General features: G+C 36.4%; 1 protein-coding gene across 1 annotated transcript; it reads right to left on the reverse strand.

Annotated features, from left to right (window-relative positions):
* Positions 1-6616: 6616 nt before the first annotated feature.
* LOC122610243 (uncharacterized acetyltransferase At3g50280-like) lies at positions 6617-7975 on the reverse strand. Its single transcript, XM_043783238.1, has one exon. The coding sequence runs from the start codon at positions 7973-7975 to the stop codon at positions 6617-6619; it is 1359 nt and encodes a 452-aa protein (XP_043639173.1).
* Between the last annotated feature and the right edge of the window lie 10505 nt (positions 7976-18480).

Genomic DNA, 18480 nt, shown 5'->3' on the forward strand with positions numbered 1-18480 from the left:
GTTGCTTTTCATCTTGTTTTAACACCAAAAAGAGGATCACCAATGATTTAGTTGATTGGATGAGTTCTTGTCTATTTTGTAACATGAGTTAAATTGTTTGCAATTGGACCATCAGGCTGATTCAGATTAATGGATTCAACATGATCAGCTTGAGGAATTGGTTGATCAGTCTGAACTAGAGTGGGGGAGTCTGAGTCAGCTTGGACAGGAACAAGATTTGTTTTCATCAACAGGTGCAGAACCAGCTTGCATATTCTGAAAGATTGGAACACTCTCTTCTTCTTCAATAGGATACTCCTCCTGAGTTTGAGCATCCCCAGATTCAACAAGTGGATTTGAGGGAGGCTCATTCTCAGGTGTAGCAAGTTCTTCAAAATTAAGATCTTCATCTTCTTTATGAGAGCTTCCAGAACTTCAACATCTTTCCTCAATTCTTACAAAGTTTGATGTAGCATATCCAAGAAGAATACCTTCATCAGCTTTCTCATCAAACTTTCCAATATGGTCTTTCTAATTAAGAATGTAACAAGTGCTTCCAAACATTCTTAGGAAACCAATTTCTAGCTTTCTCCCCCTAAGAAGTTCATATGCAGTCTTCTGGTGCCTTTTCACAATAAGAGATCTATTTTGGGTAAAGCAAGTTGTGTGCACTGCCTCAGCCCAGAAATGAGACTTCACATTGTTTTGAGCCATCATGGATCTAACAGCTTCAATAAGAATTTTGTTCCTTCTTTCTGCAACACCATTTTGTTGAGGAGTTATAGCAGCTGAGTGGACTTCTGAAATTCCCTTTTCACAACAAAACGAGTTAAGAGTGACATTCTTGAATTTAGTACCATTGTCATTTCTTTACTGTCTTATAGGCCTCTTGTAGAGAATTTCAGCTTGCTTAATGAAATGGATAATGTTGTTAGTAGCTTCACTCTTGTGCTTGAGAAAGAAGTCCTAGGTGTATCCTGAAAACTCATCAACTATGACCAGAGTGTATCTCATTCAAGTGAATGAAGGAGTACTTAATGGTCCAAAGAGATCCATATGAAGCGTATCTAAACAATTGTCAATGGTTAAGCGCGTTTTAGACTTAAAAGTAGATTTGTGATGTTTGCCTTTCTCACAAGCACCACACAGCTTGTCCTTCTCATAGTTAATCACAGGAGGCCAGACACCAATTCTTTCTTATACAGCTTGTTGTTGATGTCTTTGAGATTCATATGAGACAGCCTCTTATGCCACAACCAATTTAGCTCATCCTGAGATTTTGACATGAAACACACTTCTTTTGTAACAGTTGGATTTCTCATATCAAATGAGTACAAAGAATCATCCCTATTTTTAATAAGAACCACATTGCCTTCTAAATCAACAACAATAACCTTATCAGATCTAAATCTCACATCATAGCCAGTATCACACAATTGACTCACACTAATTCAATTGTGCTTCAAATCATTTACATAAGAAACTCTTCTGAAAGTAAGGGGGCCATTTGAAAGTATACCAAATCCTTCGGTCTTTCCTTGAGAGTCATCTCCAAAAGTAACATTAGGACCATCGTGAATCCTAAAGTTACATAGCGGAGACTTACATCCGGGCATATGCTTGGAACACCCACTGTCCAAGTGCCAGGTATTATCATCATGATTGCCCTACATTTTCAATAAGAGATTAGTTCTTTTTGGGAACCCATCCAAGGATGGGTTCAGCAGAGCTGACCATCGGGTCTGACTCTTATTGGGAAACAGAACTAGTACTCTTATCACTCTTAGACACCCATTGTTGCTTGATCTGACCTTTACCAGATTTGAAATTCTTTTTAGCAACATTTAGAGTATCCTTTTTAGCAAAACCTTTGCCTATTCCAGATTTCTTACATTCAATTCTTAATTTACTTTGATCAACAATTTTAGGATCAGACACATTTTCAAGTATAATATATTTTAAGAAATTTCACCAGTTCTGGACTCAACATATTTAGTGATCATTTTGTCTAAGTCAAGTTTGGTGTTGTTTGAAACAGACATAGTTTTGGCTTGTGACAAATTTCCTTGAGAACCAGACTTCTCATTCTTTGAAAGCTTAATTTTCTCTTTAGGAACACTATAATCTCTAACCTTTCTTTTGTTTCTTTTTGAGTTACCATTGTTTGTTTTAGGATTTGAATCTGACACAAATTGGGAAATGGTCAGCTTGGATAAGTCAAGACTTTCCTCAGGTTTTAACTAAATAACCTTATCAGCTTCAGACACTACTTCAGCAATCGTTTGAGCAATAGTTTCAGGATCATCATACCCAATACCAGTTTTCTAAACCAACTTGGTTCGTTTAGACTTTTTCCCTTTGCTTTAGACTTTGGGTGATGAAGGAGGCTGATAGCATGGCTCCATAGCACAAACCTCACTTATGGCTATGGCCCTATCATAGTTACTATCAAAAATAGCTTGGATTTGATGAGGGATTTGGACATATACACACTTAGCTGTTCTCTTAGAAAAAATACACCATGAATCAGTTATGTGTATGATTTTCAAAAACTTTTCTTCTGCAGTTTTGGCTTCTTTAACTAAAATGGTGTTTAATTGTTTTTGAGCTTTAACTTCAGATTCCAGTTTTTCAATGGTGTGTTCTTTGGAACTAGCATCAAGTTTCTAAACATGTATTTCCTTTTTGAGTTCTTGATTAAAGTGTTTTTGTAAAAGAACCTCATCACCCAATCTATTAAGTCTGGACAATTTCTCATTATCAGACAGATTGGAAAAAGAAATTACCTCTGGTGAAGCAGTCTGACTGGTGGATGCTAGTAAGCTGACTCAGATTGTTGTTGCATTTTAACAAGATCTTCAGCAAACTTCTGCACAGCTTCTTTAGCCATAAAACATTTGGCATCTTTATACAGTTCGTCATCAGATGACGTGGCACTTTCAACCCAGTCTTTGGCTAACAGACTCTTCTCACTTTTGTTCACCTTCTCAGTCAGCTTAACTACTTGTGCTTTTAAAGCTTTGTATTTTGTCTTAAGCTTTGAGTATTTTTCACTTCTTTCACCTTTGGATGGCACAGCTTGAGAAGATTCTTTAAATCTGCAATCTCCAGCCATGTGTCCAGTTTTGCCACATCTGTAACAAGTGTCTTTGGACATGTCAAATGGCTTCTTCGTTTTATCAGCTTGGCCAGATTATCCTTTTCCTTTAAACTTACTAAAGGATCTCCTTCTGATCCTTTCAGCTAACATAGTTACTTCATTAGCTAGATCATCACCATCAGATTCATCACACTTAGATTCATCACAAATAGAATTAGTGTTAGAAATCATTGGAACTTCATTATCAACACAAGGAATGATCTCAATGCTTATTGAGCTAGGGTGTTCAGTCATAGAAGCAATAAGTGCAGCAGCAGGCTGACTATAAGAATCAGCCATAGCAATCAACTTTTCAGCCTCTGAACACTCTTGGTTATAGAGCAACCCAAAGAGTCTAGGAAGATCAAGATCATGATAAACAGAACTTAACTTTACAGAGGAAATATAGTTATTCCATTTAGGTGGTAATGAGTCAAGAAATTTACTCTTTAAAATTTCATTTTTCTTAGTTATTCCAATAGCAGCTAAATCATTAAGTAAAGCATTAAAGCGGGTATGAGTGTTAGTCAAGGATTCATTTCTCAATGAGAAAAATCTCTCATACCTCCTGGTCAAAGTAGTAATGGTGGATTCCATGGAGGTAGAGCAACCCTCACACATGACAGTCAATGTCCCCACATTTTCTTAGCTGTAGAACACATTGTAATAGAATGGTAAAGGTCTTTGGGCACAGCTTGGATAATGAAATTTCTAGCCTTCATATCCAAATTAGCAAATCTCCTATCCTTTTCCCCCCAATCTACCTTGTCCTTAACAATAGATTTGATTGTGGCAGGAATGGTTGGTTGACCCTCTCTGACCACAGCCTCTACCACAAGGGTTTGTGTAGGAACACAAGGACCATCCGCAAGGATGTCAGACATATTGTTATCGATAGATTCAAAGAACAAAGATATTCGACTTTTCCACCCACTGAAGTCATCATTATCAAACATGGGTGGTCTGGTTGAAGAACCATTATCAATATAGGATGACATAATGCTTTCTTGTTTAAAGAAAATAAGCAAGGATCTAGTCAAGTTAATCTTAAATCCTGCTCTAATTCCAATTGATTCGTCCCAAGGTGTCTCAATATACCAAAGTACATTGAACACAAGATAGTTGTAGAGGGGGTGAATACAACTTTAAATTGATCTTTACAAACTTTTATAAAACATGTTTCAAAAATTCAGTTTATGTATTTTAAGAAGGTAATGAGCAGGAGTGATTGAAACAGTAAAGCAGTAAATGTAAAAGACATTCTTGCACACAGATTGTAATTTTCAATGTAACTCTTTATTAAAAAATAATCTATACAAAGAATTACATGGTTGTTGTAGAAACAAGATAGTCTATAGATATCTAAACAACTCTCTGAAATGACAAATTACAATCAACAAGTTTCTACTCAAGTGAATCAGCCAAAGCTGATTTCAGACAGACTAACCTGTGTGTAAGAGCATAGAAAACCTTATGTGAAGAATGATTCTCAGGAATGCCAAACATATACAATCAAGGAATGAGACTTTTATAGGCGAAAACCCTTCTTCTCTTGGTGCCACGTATTCTATTCCTGTTGGATGACAAAGGAATATTTTATTGTGCCTTTCTTGGTACTTGTGGTCCACAAAGTACTGCAGCACATTCTTCATCATCCAATGAGAGTATGGACACGAATATGTAAAACCAACCACCAACCTAGATTCTAGGAATCTTCCTAATCCCAAGTGTTTCCAAGCTGACTGTTAATCCCAAGCTAACTTTCACTGCCAACTTGGTCTTCTATTTTCAATCATCCTCTTTGACTTGGATTGAATGCTATAGCCGTTGTTGATGCAACTTGAACAACACTTGCTTGCATAAATTTACTATTACAAAGCATGAAGCATGATCTGGGCCAGAATCAGATCGTCAGCTATGTCAGCTTAATCTGACCCAGATCAGATTACAAAAACCAAAAGATTATTAAATGTTTATCTATCAAATTTGTCATCACCAAATTTACAATAAATATTAGGACTCAACAATGTATAAGTGTTAATGTAAATGTAAATAAATAAAAAACGTATAACTATTGATCTACTCTCACTTTTTTTTTATCTGTTTTGACTTTTGAGTCAATGAATGTTTGGTAAAACTAGAAAATCAACTAAGCCTAGTTTTTTTAATTAACGGGCTTTAGTGAAAACATTATATACTTGTTATAGAAGTTCTTTACTAAATGTCAATATTCTAGTAGTGCATATTAGATCAAACTATGGTAATACGTCTTATTATTATATTATAGCTTTTTTTAAGAGGAGAAAACAAATGTGTCATATGATCATCATCTTATCTTAATATATACTATAAGACAGTTGAACTAATGACTAATTAATCAATCACATTGTTCGATTTCATCAAACTGACTTTTGATGATGTCATCATTTAAATAAACTACAAATTAAAAATCCTAATAATCATTATCCAAATATATTATTATACTAATATTTATATTAGTTTGTAGAAAAAATCTTATTAATTTACACTTTTTTGTTTTTCATAAATAATTTACACTTTTTAGCCCTGAATACTTAATTTATATTTATTTTTAGCCATCAACTTGAGAGAATTTTTTTAAATTTACAATCATTTAGTTAAATAAAAAAAATTTAACATATGAAATATTTTCTAAAAAAAATTATTTGAAAACCTAATGACTTATTAACAAATATTAGAAGAGTCCTAATTGTTATCAAAGAATATAAAAACAATCCAAATTGTTATCATATTATCATAGAACAAGTGATTGAAAATAAACATATGCGTGTTGTGAACGTGCATCATGATTAAATACATATATTTATATTTTAATTCTTAATTTTTTTTTCCTAATAATATCACATTATGAATACATTTGTTTCAAAATATATTATAATGGAGAAATTATTATATATAGCATGTACCTTGTGGAATGACTACAACAAACAATTCCATCAATATGTCTAGGCTAATAATGACAGTGAGGAACCTATGATTATTGTAGTACAACTTACAAAATATAACACTTAAAACCGTGTTTTTTTAAAATTGTAAACTTTTATGACTTAAATGTATGAAGATCTAATATTGTTAATATCGTAAATTTCGTGTTTAGTGTTGGACACGGGTCTAAAATATAGTAAAAACTCTATTATCTTGTAGTAATAACATGTTTACCAATGAAGCATTAATCCATACATAATGTAACATATCACCAAACATTAAACATTGATATAATGTAGCATTAATCCATACATCATGTAACATATCACCAAACATTATTAATATTAATATAGATAAGAATTCATAACAATATTACAATTAATACCATTAATTAAAATACATGCAATGATCAATTAAAACTACTCGTATTAAATTAAACACTTGATCAATTTTTATTGTTACAATAGCAAACTCACACACCATTAACAATTTCAAACACCAGATTAATCTTATTGTGAATTCATTCATGTTTAGCTACTCAGAACTGAGAGCACTTATGAACTCCTCGTCACGCTCAAGATCCATTATGGCATCGGGCAATAAACAAATCTCTACATCTACGCTCCCGCCTCCCTCCGGACCCGGATACATTATCATTATCCCGTCCGCTTTGTTAGCAAGCCCACTTCTAACCGTTATGGGTTTCCCTAGCCCGAATTCACACCCGTAAATATCAAACCTGGGTGAGTTCGTAACGCGCACCACGTTCGAACGGTCCAACCCATTCATTTTAACCACTACTGGGTTTCTAATCCATTTCTCCATCCCTTTTTTTACCGCTGCATCGTCGTGGTTTGTAACCGCTTCATCTAATTTCATTGCAGCCCATCCGAGCCCATTTGTCATTAAATCTTTTACAGTTGTTGTCCCGCATACTACATCAATGGGGCAGCCAAGATAATCCTCAGATAAAGGCGGATTCATCCTGGGCCGGTTATTAACAGGAAGTGTACAAAATGTGTCACTATCTGCTGGTAGGCGTCGTGCTCGAGTTACACACCTCCATAAAAGAGCGGACAATGCTTTTAAACTAGAAATCTTTTGCGTATCGGATTCAGCATTTGCTTTTTTCTTAAGCCTTGCTACCGAAGCAGATGAGAAACTGAAAAACCTCTTGAGTACTAGATTAGGCATTTGTTCGGGTCGTTCAATAAATTGATCTTGGTGTGTGAACGGAAGATTCCGAATAAGATCGGAACCTCTCTTGATTACTGGTGGGCGTGAAATAATGCCAATTTGATCTTTAGATTTAAAAAGTTCACTCCAAGAAGACATGAAATGCCAGAGAGATGTTCCGTCCACGAAAAGGTGGGTAACCGAGACACCAATGAAGATCCCATCGGTTAGCTCAGTCACCTTAATAGACAAAAAAGGCAATGTATGACCATCATGACTAATAGCATCGTTGAGGTCAAAAAACGAATCAACGATCAATGGTACATACGTAGGGCTGAGTACATCTGATATAGTGGTGTCTGTCTTTGCGTAAATAAACTTGACCCCTGGGCTGTTCTCAGGGTCTAAATAGATGACATATGAAGCTGGGCTATCTTGTATTCGAGTTGCTAAACGGGCTGCAAGCGGGTGAAAATGAGTGAGTGTTGCTGACAAAGAGTGTTTGAGGTCATCCAAGTAAGACGTTTTGGAGAAATCTTTATTTTCGGGTGATGATGGTTTTGCGAAAAGGAGACCTTGTTGGGTGTATCTAAAGTTGAGGCGGAGAAGCTCGTTGGCTGTGAAATAGAGAGGCTCCTTTGGCTCTGGTGAGAGGTCGTGCAACGGTTTGATTAAGCACTCTGATACAAGTGTTACCGTTGATGGCTGCGAAGTCATTGTCGATGACAGATTACGTATGAATGTGTGGGAGTTTTTTTTTTTTTTTTGTTAACACACAAATATTTGGTCGTAAGTGATGAACTTTGTAATAATAGATCTATATATAAACATGGGATAATATTAGCGACACTGAACTATCTTTTTCACCCAAATAATAATTAGGAAGTAACTATTTTCAAACATCACCATGAATATCTCCTAGACTTCTACATTAATTATGGAGCCAATTTTTAATCCTTACTGTTGCTTATTCCCCCCAACAAAATAAAATAATATTAGCGACACTTAACTATCTCTTTCACCCAATGTGTTTGGTTAACTATCGACAATTTCTAATATTAGTTATTTGCTCATGAGTAATATTAGTTATTTGTTAAAAAATTGATCTACCGAAGCCGACACTTAACTATCTCTTTCATGGTAGATCAATTTATCGACAATTTTTAATACTATTTGTTAAATCATACTATTGCTTAACCATCGACAATTTTTAATCGATCAATAGATGACTCGCATATGAAGATTCAGTATTCAAGGAACATTTGGGGATCCTTTAAAGTTATAAAAATCTTTGTTAATAAAGTTGAAAACTTTGATCATTGGTTTAAAACCAGTAGTCAATATTAAGAAGTTATATTTGAATGTTGACTTTTGATTTTAATTAAAATGTCAAGAATTTTTAACATAAGATTTAACATTTTTAACAATTTACTTGCGCATAGTGAGAACGACAAAACATTACTCGCATTTATAATTTATTTGTAAAGTTTTATCACGGATGCATTACATTTGGTAGAAAAAGTTCGACAAACCTCAATAATTATGAAAAAATGACTAACTAAATGACTAACTTCTTATTTGATCCAGTTGACATTGTAATTATAAAAACCTAGATCAATGTGAACGTATTCATAACGAACTTAACCAAGTTTTTGCATTTGAATTTATATCAATGTTAATTTAATTTATAATATGTAACATTTACCTAAACTTATATGACTTTTTTTACTAGATATAATTTGCAATGATTTAGTATAAAATAAGATATAAACGTGCAACGCACAAGGTTTAAACTAGTATATAATATATCTTTTAGAAATTATTAAGCATTTAATAGATAATAATTAACTTTAAAATTATTTATCTTATTTAAAAATCAAAAAATTTGATATAATAAGTATAGTGAAATGTTCATTTGAAAAATAAAAAAGTATGTAAAAATTATAAAACTAACCATACACTATGATCTGAATTTAACACAATGTGTTTTAATTGTACTTTTTATAGTATTTTTATTGTGTAATCTAAAAAACATTGGGTGTGAAATGGAGAGGCTCCTTAATTAGGCTCAGGTGAGAGGTCGTGCAATGGTTTGATTAAGCACTCTGATACAAGTGTTACCGTTGACGGCTGCGAAGTCATTGTCGATGACATATTACCTATGAATGTGTTTTTTTTTTTAAACACACAAATGTTTGGTCTTAAGTGCTGAACTTCGTAATAGATCTATATATAAACATGGGAATATATTAGCGACACTTCACTACGGCTAATGTTATCTCTTTCACTCAAATAATAATTAAGAATTGACTATTTTCAAACATCACCGTGAATATCACCTAGACTCCTACATTATATATGGAGCCAATTTCTAAGCCTTATTATTGTTTATTCCGACCAACAAAATAAAATACCTAGATCAGTTATCACTTGCACATGAAGATTCAGTATTCAAAAAACATTATCTACCAGGTGAAACTCCAAAAGTATACATGCGTCTTCCAAGTTCCAAAGAATGATTTTGGTTTGAGATCAACTTTACGGATAAAGTTAAAATTTTAATAATTAGATTAAATCAATAATCAAGACTAAAAGACTATGTTTGATTTTTGATTTATGATATTAATTCGAAGGTCAAAATTTTAAATTTATTTTTAAATTTAAAGGATTCTAATCGATATAATTATTGAAAAGACATATTCTACCAAGGTATATATATTAAATTAAATTATACCTTCAGATTTCATTTTTTAAAAATATTTACTTTGGTTTTTTAAACTAAACATTAACAAATAACATGTCATATTTTTACAAATTGTGTTATTGTGATAGTGGCCTAAGGGATTTTATGATATATACCTTTCATCTAATATTTCTCTTTCAAAATTTATCAAAAGCATATGATTGTAACAAATTACTCGTAGTAAATTTTGTTGAGTCTTGGATTCGCTGAAAAGACTTGTTCGCTGACGTATGTCGTCAGCGAGTCCAGTGACTCTCTTCAGCAGGTTGTATGCTGCCCAAATTGTTGGTCAAGGCGAGAAGATTTCAAACCAGATGAAGATGAGAGCCACATTGCGGTTCTTCCAACTGTAAAATACCTTATATGGCAAAGATACAAGTTGGGACCAAAACAAGGGTTTTCCCTCTCATACCCGTTTTGGTAAAGAAGACAAGGGCTCTTGCAAGGAAGTGCAAGGAGCCAATGGGATGTTGACAACCACCATCTATCACCATCAAAGGAAGGCTGTGTTGCCCTAATTCCTCCTCTATATAAAGCAACACAGCCGCATTGTATCAAGTGTGTTTGTCACCTCTAAAGTGTGTGTCACTTGAAATTGTTTAAGATTTTAGTGTGTCTAGTCTTAGCAATTACTTTGTTCATTTGTATTCTTGTAAGTCATGTTTGTAATATCGACCATGTATTCATCGTTTAATCAATGATACATATGATTATACTTGCATAGATTTATTACATTTGAACTTGTCATTGTTCTTGTTGTTTACTTTCTTGTCTAGCTTAATTATAATATAAGTTGTGCATTCGTTGACTGTTAAATGGTATCAGAGCCACCATTCCTAAATCATTGAAACAAAATTTGTTTGCCTTCTTGTGTTTACATTAATTCTCTGTTCTTTTTTCTTCTTAAAATCATTTCTTTAAAACAAGAACATGTCGTCTGTACCTAACCTTGTGAATACACGTGACTTTGGTTATGTGTCTACTCCTCCAAAATTCGAGCCCAAAGATTTTGGGTCTTGGAAGGAGAGAATGCTTCTTCACATTGCCGGTGTGGAACCCTACCTGATGACTATATTAACTGAGGGTCCATACGTACCTATGTATGTTCAAAGAACACCAGGAGCAACACCTGATGCTCCTGAGATTGTGACTGACCTGGTAAAACCAGAGGTCCAGTGGACTGATGAAGAGCGCAAACTAGTTAATCTTGATGCCAGGCTTAAAAACATGATTATTGTCACTCTTCCTACTGAAATTATGAAGCTTGTCATCAAGTATTCCTCTTCAAAGGAAGTCTGGGATAGGCTGGTCAGCACCTATGAAGGTTCTGCTGACCTTATTAAAATAAAGAAAACAGACCTAAAACGGGCTTATGAAAATTTCTTCTCTCTTCCTGGTGAAAGTCTAGGGGGCACCTATACTCGCTTTAAAGGGTTGCTCAATGATATGACTAATGTTGGCATTACTCATGATAATTTTGAAGTATGCCACAAATTCATCGATTCTCTTTCTCTTAAGTGGAACTTAAGACAAACCCTCCGTACCACAAAGAAAATTCAGGATTTTGATCTTGAGGAACTTTTTGGCACTCTTCAATTTGAAGAGAGGGCTTTGGCTCAAAACATTCGAGCCTCTGCTGATGCCAGGAGCCATGCTGGCTCCTCTTCCTCTATCAGCATGTCTTCCCATCCAATTTCTGATCCTATCGCTCTTATCTCTTCTGAGCCCATCGATCTCAATGATGGTGTCAGCGCTTCTAATCTTCCCTGTCCTATTCAAACTCTTGTTGATGAGCTTGATGCTGATGAAAAACAAGAGATGTTTAGTGACTTTATGAGCTTGTTGATGAGCTCCTCTTGCTGGAAAGAAATATTCCAGAAAATGGAACAACCGTAAGTCGGTTTCTCCTTACGAGCCTCCTGTTGATAAATCACAGGAAGAATGCTGGAGGTGTGGCAGAAAAGGCCATTACCAAAAAGAGTACCGGGTCTCTATCCCAAATCTAGCTCTTCCAAGTCTGCTGATGAGTACAGGAACACATATTATCAGCTGAAGGCTAAGATAGCTGAAACTGAGGAAACCAAAACACCAGCAAAAGGACTGGTCGCTGAAGAGCATGATTGGGCTGACTCGGATGAGTCAGATGATGAAGATTATGTTGACACCATGTGCCTGATGGCACTCTCTAATGGTGATGCACTGACCAAGGATCAAGTCTCCTCTAATCAGTGTGAAACTCTATGCACTGAACTTCAAACAAAACTTTACTCTGCTGGCATAGAGTTAAGTGAAAAATCTGAAAAACTATTGAAACTGAAGAATGTTAATGTAGAACTTCAGTCTCACGAGCTAATGACTCAAAAACTCCAACTTGAGAATGAAAAACTCAAGCTTGAAGTCTCTAATCTGAAGAAGATTGTGACCTCATGGTCAAAAGCTTCGAAGTTTCATCATCAGTGTCTAAGTGAACAAGTCCCTGCTCATGTTCAGGCAGTGATTGGTGGCGATTTTGATGTTGCTGCTTCATTTGCTGACTTGTTCAATGATGATGTTAAGCCAGAAATTTCTATTCCTCCATCCTCTACAATCACTCCTGAAGAGATGAAAAAGTGGTACTTTATCAAAGGACAAAAATGACTACCACACTAAAATGGATGTAAGTGCTACTTCTTCCACCAGTGTATCTTCTTCTGCTGAAGTTAAAAGTGCTAGTTCTTCAACCAGCACCTATAACATGTTCTCTCACCTCCCTATTGTTGGTATGATGCCACATGAAGGTAGAATCCAATACTCTCCTCCAAGAACTTTTAAAGGGGATATCTCAAGTGATGGGTATAAACCCATTACTCCTCAGCAGCTTCCCAACAAGTCTGCTGAACCCGTTAAGAGAAGCACTGTTGCTGTGTCTTATGACTACAACACTCCTTTGAGAGTGAATTCAGTCAGTCAGCAACCTTCATGTACTCCATCAACTTCTTCATCTCAAGAGCCTGCTCATGCTAGTCATAAGGATGACCAGCATGACCGTTTAATGAAAAGACGTGTCAGGTTCGCTAATGATAGACTTCAGCAAGTATGTCCCTCAAGGAATTTACCTGCTGAAAGACCACCTAATCATCAGATCCCTTCTCAAAACTTGTCTGTACCAACTAGGTCTTCTTCTAGGTGTAACTCCTCAGAGGGGAAGGTTCACTTCTCAAAACAGGTCCACAACTCCTTAGCAAGGACACTTGCCACATCAGCAAGTGAGACCCACAACCCCACAGAGAGGACAAATGCCTAATCAGCATTCTCAATCCTCTATGTCAAACAGGGAGTATCTGTGTCATAGGCAAATGAGGTCAGCTACTCCCAATCATCTACCTAGGCCTACTACTCCTAGAAGAATGCATTATCATCAACCTCAACCTCAGCAGGGTCCCTCCTCTTCTTCCTATCCTGTTAAAAGTCAAGCATGGACAACCATTCAAGGATCTCAAAATCCTTATGGTCATAATGGTCAATCCATACTTGGTCCTGTTCCTCATATGCCTCTACCAAGACCTAACCATAGGAACAAACCTAAGTCTAAGCAAAAAGGCCAGGCATTTTCCTCTAATCCTCAAATCAATGAGCTTACTTAGCGAGTCAATGATCTTTCATCTTAGCTGAGAGACTTTCTCATTCTGAACCAAAAAGGCACTTCCTCTGTTAAAAAATGCTATCTATGCAGCAGCAGAGGACATGTTGCCTCTGAATGTGAATGTGTAGGCTCAAGGAATGCTCCAGAGGTTGTTACACAACCAAGTTCTTCTATGTCTGCTGGAGCATCTTCCTCGTCTACTAGACTCAGTGAAAATCATCCTCCTGAACCTAGATCAAAATGTTGCTGAGTATACCTCTTCCCAGCAAATTGAAATTCCTCATTCCCAAAGAGTCATTTCAAATACATGGGGACATCCATCTATGCTGATTGAATATAGTGCTCCTGACGTTGTCAGCAGCTATGTATATCTTGAAAGCAATGAGACTAACATCATGCCTTTTGAAGAAAATGATCCCACCTTTGGAAATGTCATTGTGGGTAACTTTCCCACTCTTGAGGATGCTCTATCAACAGAGCCAACATCTACCTCTAATGAACCTTCCCCTAACCCTGATGACAGGGTTATTGATGAGTCCCAGAGTGAAGCCTAAATCCTTCTATTATATCCATGCAGGGATGGCTGGGAAAAGGAGTGTGGTATTTGGACAGAGGCTGTTCAAAACACATGACTGGCTCTAAGTCCTTGCTGGATAATTATACAGAGGCACCTGGTCCTACTGTAGTGATCGGTGATAACTCCACTGGACAAACTGAAGGGTATGGTCTTCTTTTTAATGGTCTTGTCAAATTTTCCAAAGTTGCCTATGTAAATGGATTAAAACATAATCTCATTAGCATTAGTCAACTTTGTGATGCTGACTACAAAGTGATTCTTGATAAACATCAAGGCACTGTTGTAAATATAAACAAGGAAGTCGTCTTGGTAGCACCAAGAAAAAGAGATGTATATCTTGTAGACTTCACTCCTATCAAAACTGACAGTGAGACTTGTTTTTTTGTAAAGTCAGCAGATGAATTAAATTGGTTATGGCACAAGCGTATGTCGCATGTGAACTTCAAAACCATTAACTCACTGGCCAAAAAGAACCTTGTTCGTGGCCTTCCTCCTCTCTCTTTTGAAAAAGATAGACTCTGTGGTGCCTGTGAAAAGGGTAAAAGCCATAGAGCTACTTTCAAAACAAAACAAGCCAACTCTGTCAAGGGTCGTTTTCATCTTCTTCACATTGACCTTTTTGGTCCAGTGAATGTCCAAAGTCTAAAGGGTAGTAGATACACTTTAGTTATTTTGGATGAATATTCACGATATACTTGGACCATCTTTCTTCATTCCAAGAGTGATGCTGTTGATGAGATCATTAAATTCATCAAGAAAATGGAAAATCTCAAGAGCATAAGGGTTAAAGAACTCAGAAGCGACCATGGCACTGAGTTTAGAAACCATTCTCTTGAATCCTTTTGTGCTGATCAAGGGATCTCACAAAGTTTCTCTTCAACTAGAACCCCTGAGCAAAATGGTGTTACTGAAAGGAGAAACAAAACTCTTATTGAGGTAGCACGAACAATGCTCAGCGAGTCCTCCCTGCCCAGCAGGTTTTGGGCAGAAGCTGTGAGCACTGCTTGCCAAACTCAAAATCGCTGTCTCATTGTCAAAAGACATGACAAGACAGCCTACGAAATTTTGAGAGGCAAGAAACCTTAAATCAAATACTTTCATGTATTTGGTTGCCCCGTCTTTATTCTTAATAATAAGGATCATCTTGGAAAATTTGATCCTAAAGCTGATGATGGCTACTTTGTTGGATATTCTGCAATCAGCAAAGCTTTCAGAGTATTTAATACTTGTCTTCAAAAGGTGGATGAATCTATTCATGTCACTTTTGATGACAGCTCTTCTGCTCTAAAAGATATCCAATCTTCATCCACTAAAGAAATATTCAATGAGCTCACTGATCCTCCTATGGAGGGTATTGACTCATTTGCTGATGCTTCTTGCTCGCTGCCTCTTGATAATCAGCTACTCACTAAGGATAGTTCAGTAGAACCTGAACTTGAGCAAGTTGTTGCTCACATCTACACGATTGAGCCAGTTGAGCCCATTTTAAGATCAATCCATGTTGCATCAGCCAAACCTAGATCACTGACTGGTGATTTGCAAGTTGATGACTCTGTTGATGAAGAGTTTCATGATGCTTCAGCTAATACTGAAGACATGGAGTCTGATGATGACCCCATCATCAATGATGACTCTACTCAGTCAAATGGCTCCTCTGATCAAAGTCCTATTGAACCAACTCTAACCATTGATCTCTCTTCTTATATTCACCTACTGAACCTATTCCCTTGTCTTCCGCTACCCTCTACTTGGTTCATCAAGTGTTCCTGCAATTAAATGGACATCGAGTCATACTGCCCATCAAGTAATTGGTGATCTTCAGCAGGGTATTATGACTCGATCAGCGAACAGAAATTCATGTCTCTATGTTAATTTCTTGTCAATGATCACTCCTAAAAATATTGGAGAGGCAATTGTTGACCTTTCATGGGTTGCTGCCATGCAAGAGGAACTTACCCAATTTCAAAGACAACATGTCTAGTTTTTGGTACCTCTTCCTCCTGGTAAAGAACCCATTGGTACAAAATGGGTTTATAGGAATAAAATAGACGAAGATGGTGTTGTTATACGTAACAAGGCTAGGCTGGTTGCATAAGGTTACCTTCAAGAAGAAGGTGTTGACTATGATGAAACCTTTGCTCCAGTGGCCCGACTAGAAACTATACGCTTATTCTTGGCACATGCTGCTTATTGAAACTTCACAGTATATCAATTGGATGTAAAGAGTGCCTTCCTAAATGGAAAACTCGAAGAAGAAGTTTATGTGGAGTAGCCACCTGGTTTTGAAGATCCAGCCAAGCCACACCATGTTTATCATCTGTATAAGGATTTATATGGTCTTAAGCAAGCTCCCAGAACTTGGTATGACACACTCTTGGAGTTCCTTCTCTCCAATGAGTTTCAGTGAGGATCCATTGATAGCACCCTTATTATTTATAGAAAAGGTGTTCATGTCCTATATGTCCAAATTTATGTAGATGACATTATATATGGATCCTCCAGCAAGAAACTTTGCAAAAAGTTTAGCTCACTGATGTCATCTCACTTTGAAATGAGTATGATAGGTGAACTAACCTTCTTCCTTAGTTTACAAATTCGTCAACTCTCTGATGGAATTTTTATAAACCAAGAAAAATACATTAGGGACATGTTGGCTAAGTTAGATATGACAAATAATCTCCATGCTGACCCAGATGGAAAGCATGTGAACCCCACGCACTATCGTGGGATGATTGGCTCGCTGATGTATCTCACAGCGAGTCATCCTGATATCATGTTTGCTACTTGTCTTTGTGCAAGATATCAAGCGTCACCCAGGGAGTCTCACTTACTAGCTGTTAAGCGAATCTTCAAATATCTCAAAGGGACTTCTTTCTTAGGTCTTTGGTATCCCAAAGATTCAAACTTTGACTTAGTTGCATACTTTGACTCTGACTATGCTGGGTGCATGTCAGATAGGAAAAGTACCAGTGGTGGATGTCAACTGTTAGGGGGAAGGCTGATTAGTTGGTCTAGTAAGAAACAACATACAATTTCCATCTCCACTGCTGAAGCAGAGTATGTATCAGCAGCGAGTTGTTGCGCTCAAGGCATCTGGATGAAAAATCAACTCGCTGACTATGACTTAGATTTCTCTAAGATTCCCATCATGTGTGACAATACAAGTGCTATTTCCATTACACATAATCCTGTTCAGCATTCCAAAACAAAACACATAGATATTAGGTATCACTTCATTCGTAACCATGTCATGAAGGGGGATGTTGAAATCTACTTCATCCCCACTGACGATCAACTTGCTGACATTTTCACTAAACCTTTAGATGAAAAAAGATTCTAGGATCTAGTTAGCAGGTTGGGAATGCTGAATGCTGACTCTGCTTCTTAGCTTACATATCTCCTGTAAGTTAACACTTGACCTTTGTCAAGATTACCTCAGTGAGTTCAAGTGTGTCTTACTCGCTGAACATAAAAGTAATAGGGTGGTGAAAGTCCCTATCTAGTCCAACAGCAAACGGATGTTGGTAAAGACAAATAAAATCCGTCGATCCCTGATGCTTTGGGAAAAAAGCATAACAAAAGTAATAGGGTGCTGAAAGTCCCTATCTAGTCCAGCAACAAACGGATGCTGGTAAAGACATCTAAAATCCTTTGAGCCCTGATGCTTTGGGAAAGAGCATAACAAAAGTAATAGGGTACTGAAAGTCCCTATCTAGTCCAGCAGCAAACGGCTGTTGGTAAAGACATCTAAAATCCGTTGACCCTTGATGTTTTTGGAAAAAAGCATAACAAACGGATGCTGGTAAAGACATCTAAAATCCGTTGATCCCTAATGCTTTGGGAATAATAAAAGTGATAGGGTGCTAAAAGTCCTTATCTAGTCCAACAACAAACGGCTGCTGGTAAAGACATCTAAAATCCGTTGATGGCTGACAATTTGCCAAAAATTGTATAAAGTTAGTCAGCGACCACCTCTCCTTTGTGTTGCTGACTAAAAACTTCGTAACCATTTTTTTTTACAAAACAGTGACTCTTCAGTGGATACTTCAAATTATCCTGGTGTATTCCACTACGTATTTTTGTTAATATTTTATTATAAATATCTCAAACGGTTATCTCGATTTTCTCCCAATGGGAAACTTGTACAATGTACGCGTCGTATGTACTCGAGTACAGTTGAAATCGTGGTTCTAGTGGTCACATCATACAACCCACATACGTACATATCTACAGTTTTCTTTAAATAAAATAATATTTTATATGCCACGTATGAAAGAGAG

This window comes from Erigeron canadensis, chromosome 8, assembly GCF_010389155.1.
Source record: "Erigeron canadensis isolate Cc75 chromosome 8, C_canadensis_v1, whole genome shotgun sequence".
Taxonomy (NCBI): domain Eukaryota; kingdom Viridiplantae; phylum Streptophyta; class Magnoliopsida; order Asterales; family Asteraceae; genus Erigeron; species Erigeron canadensis.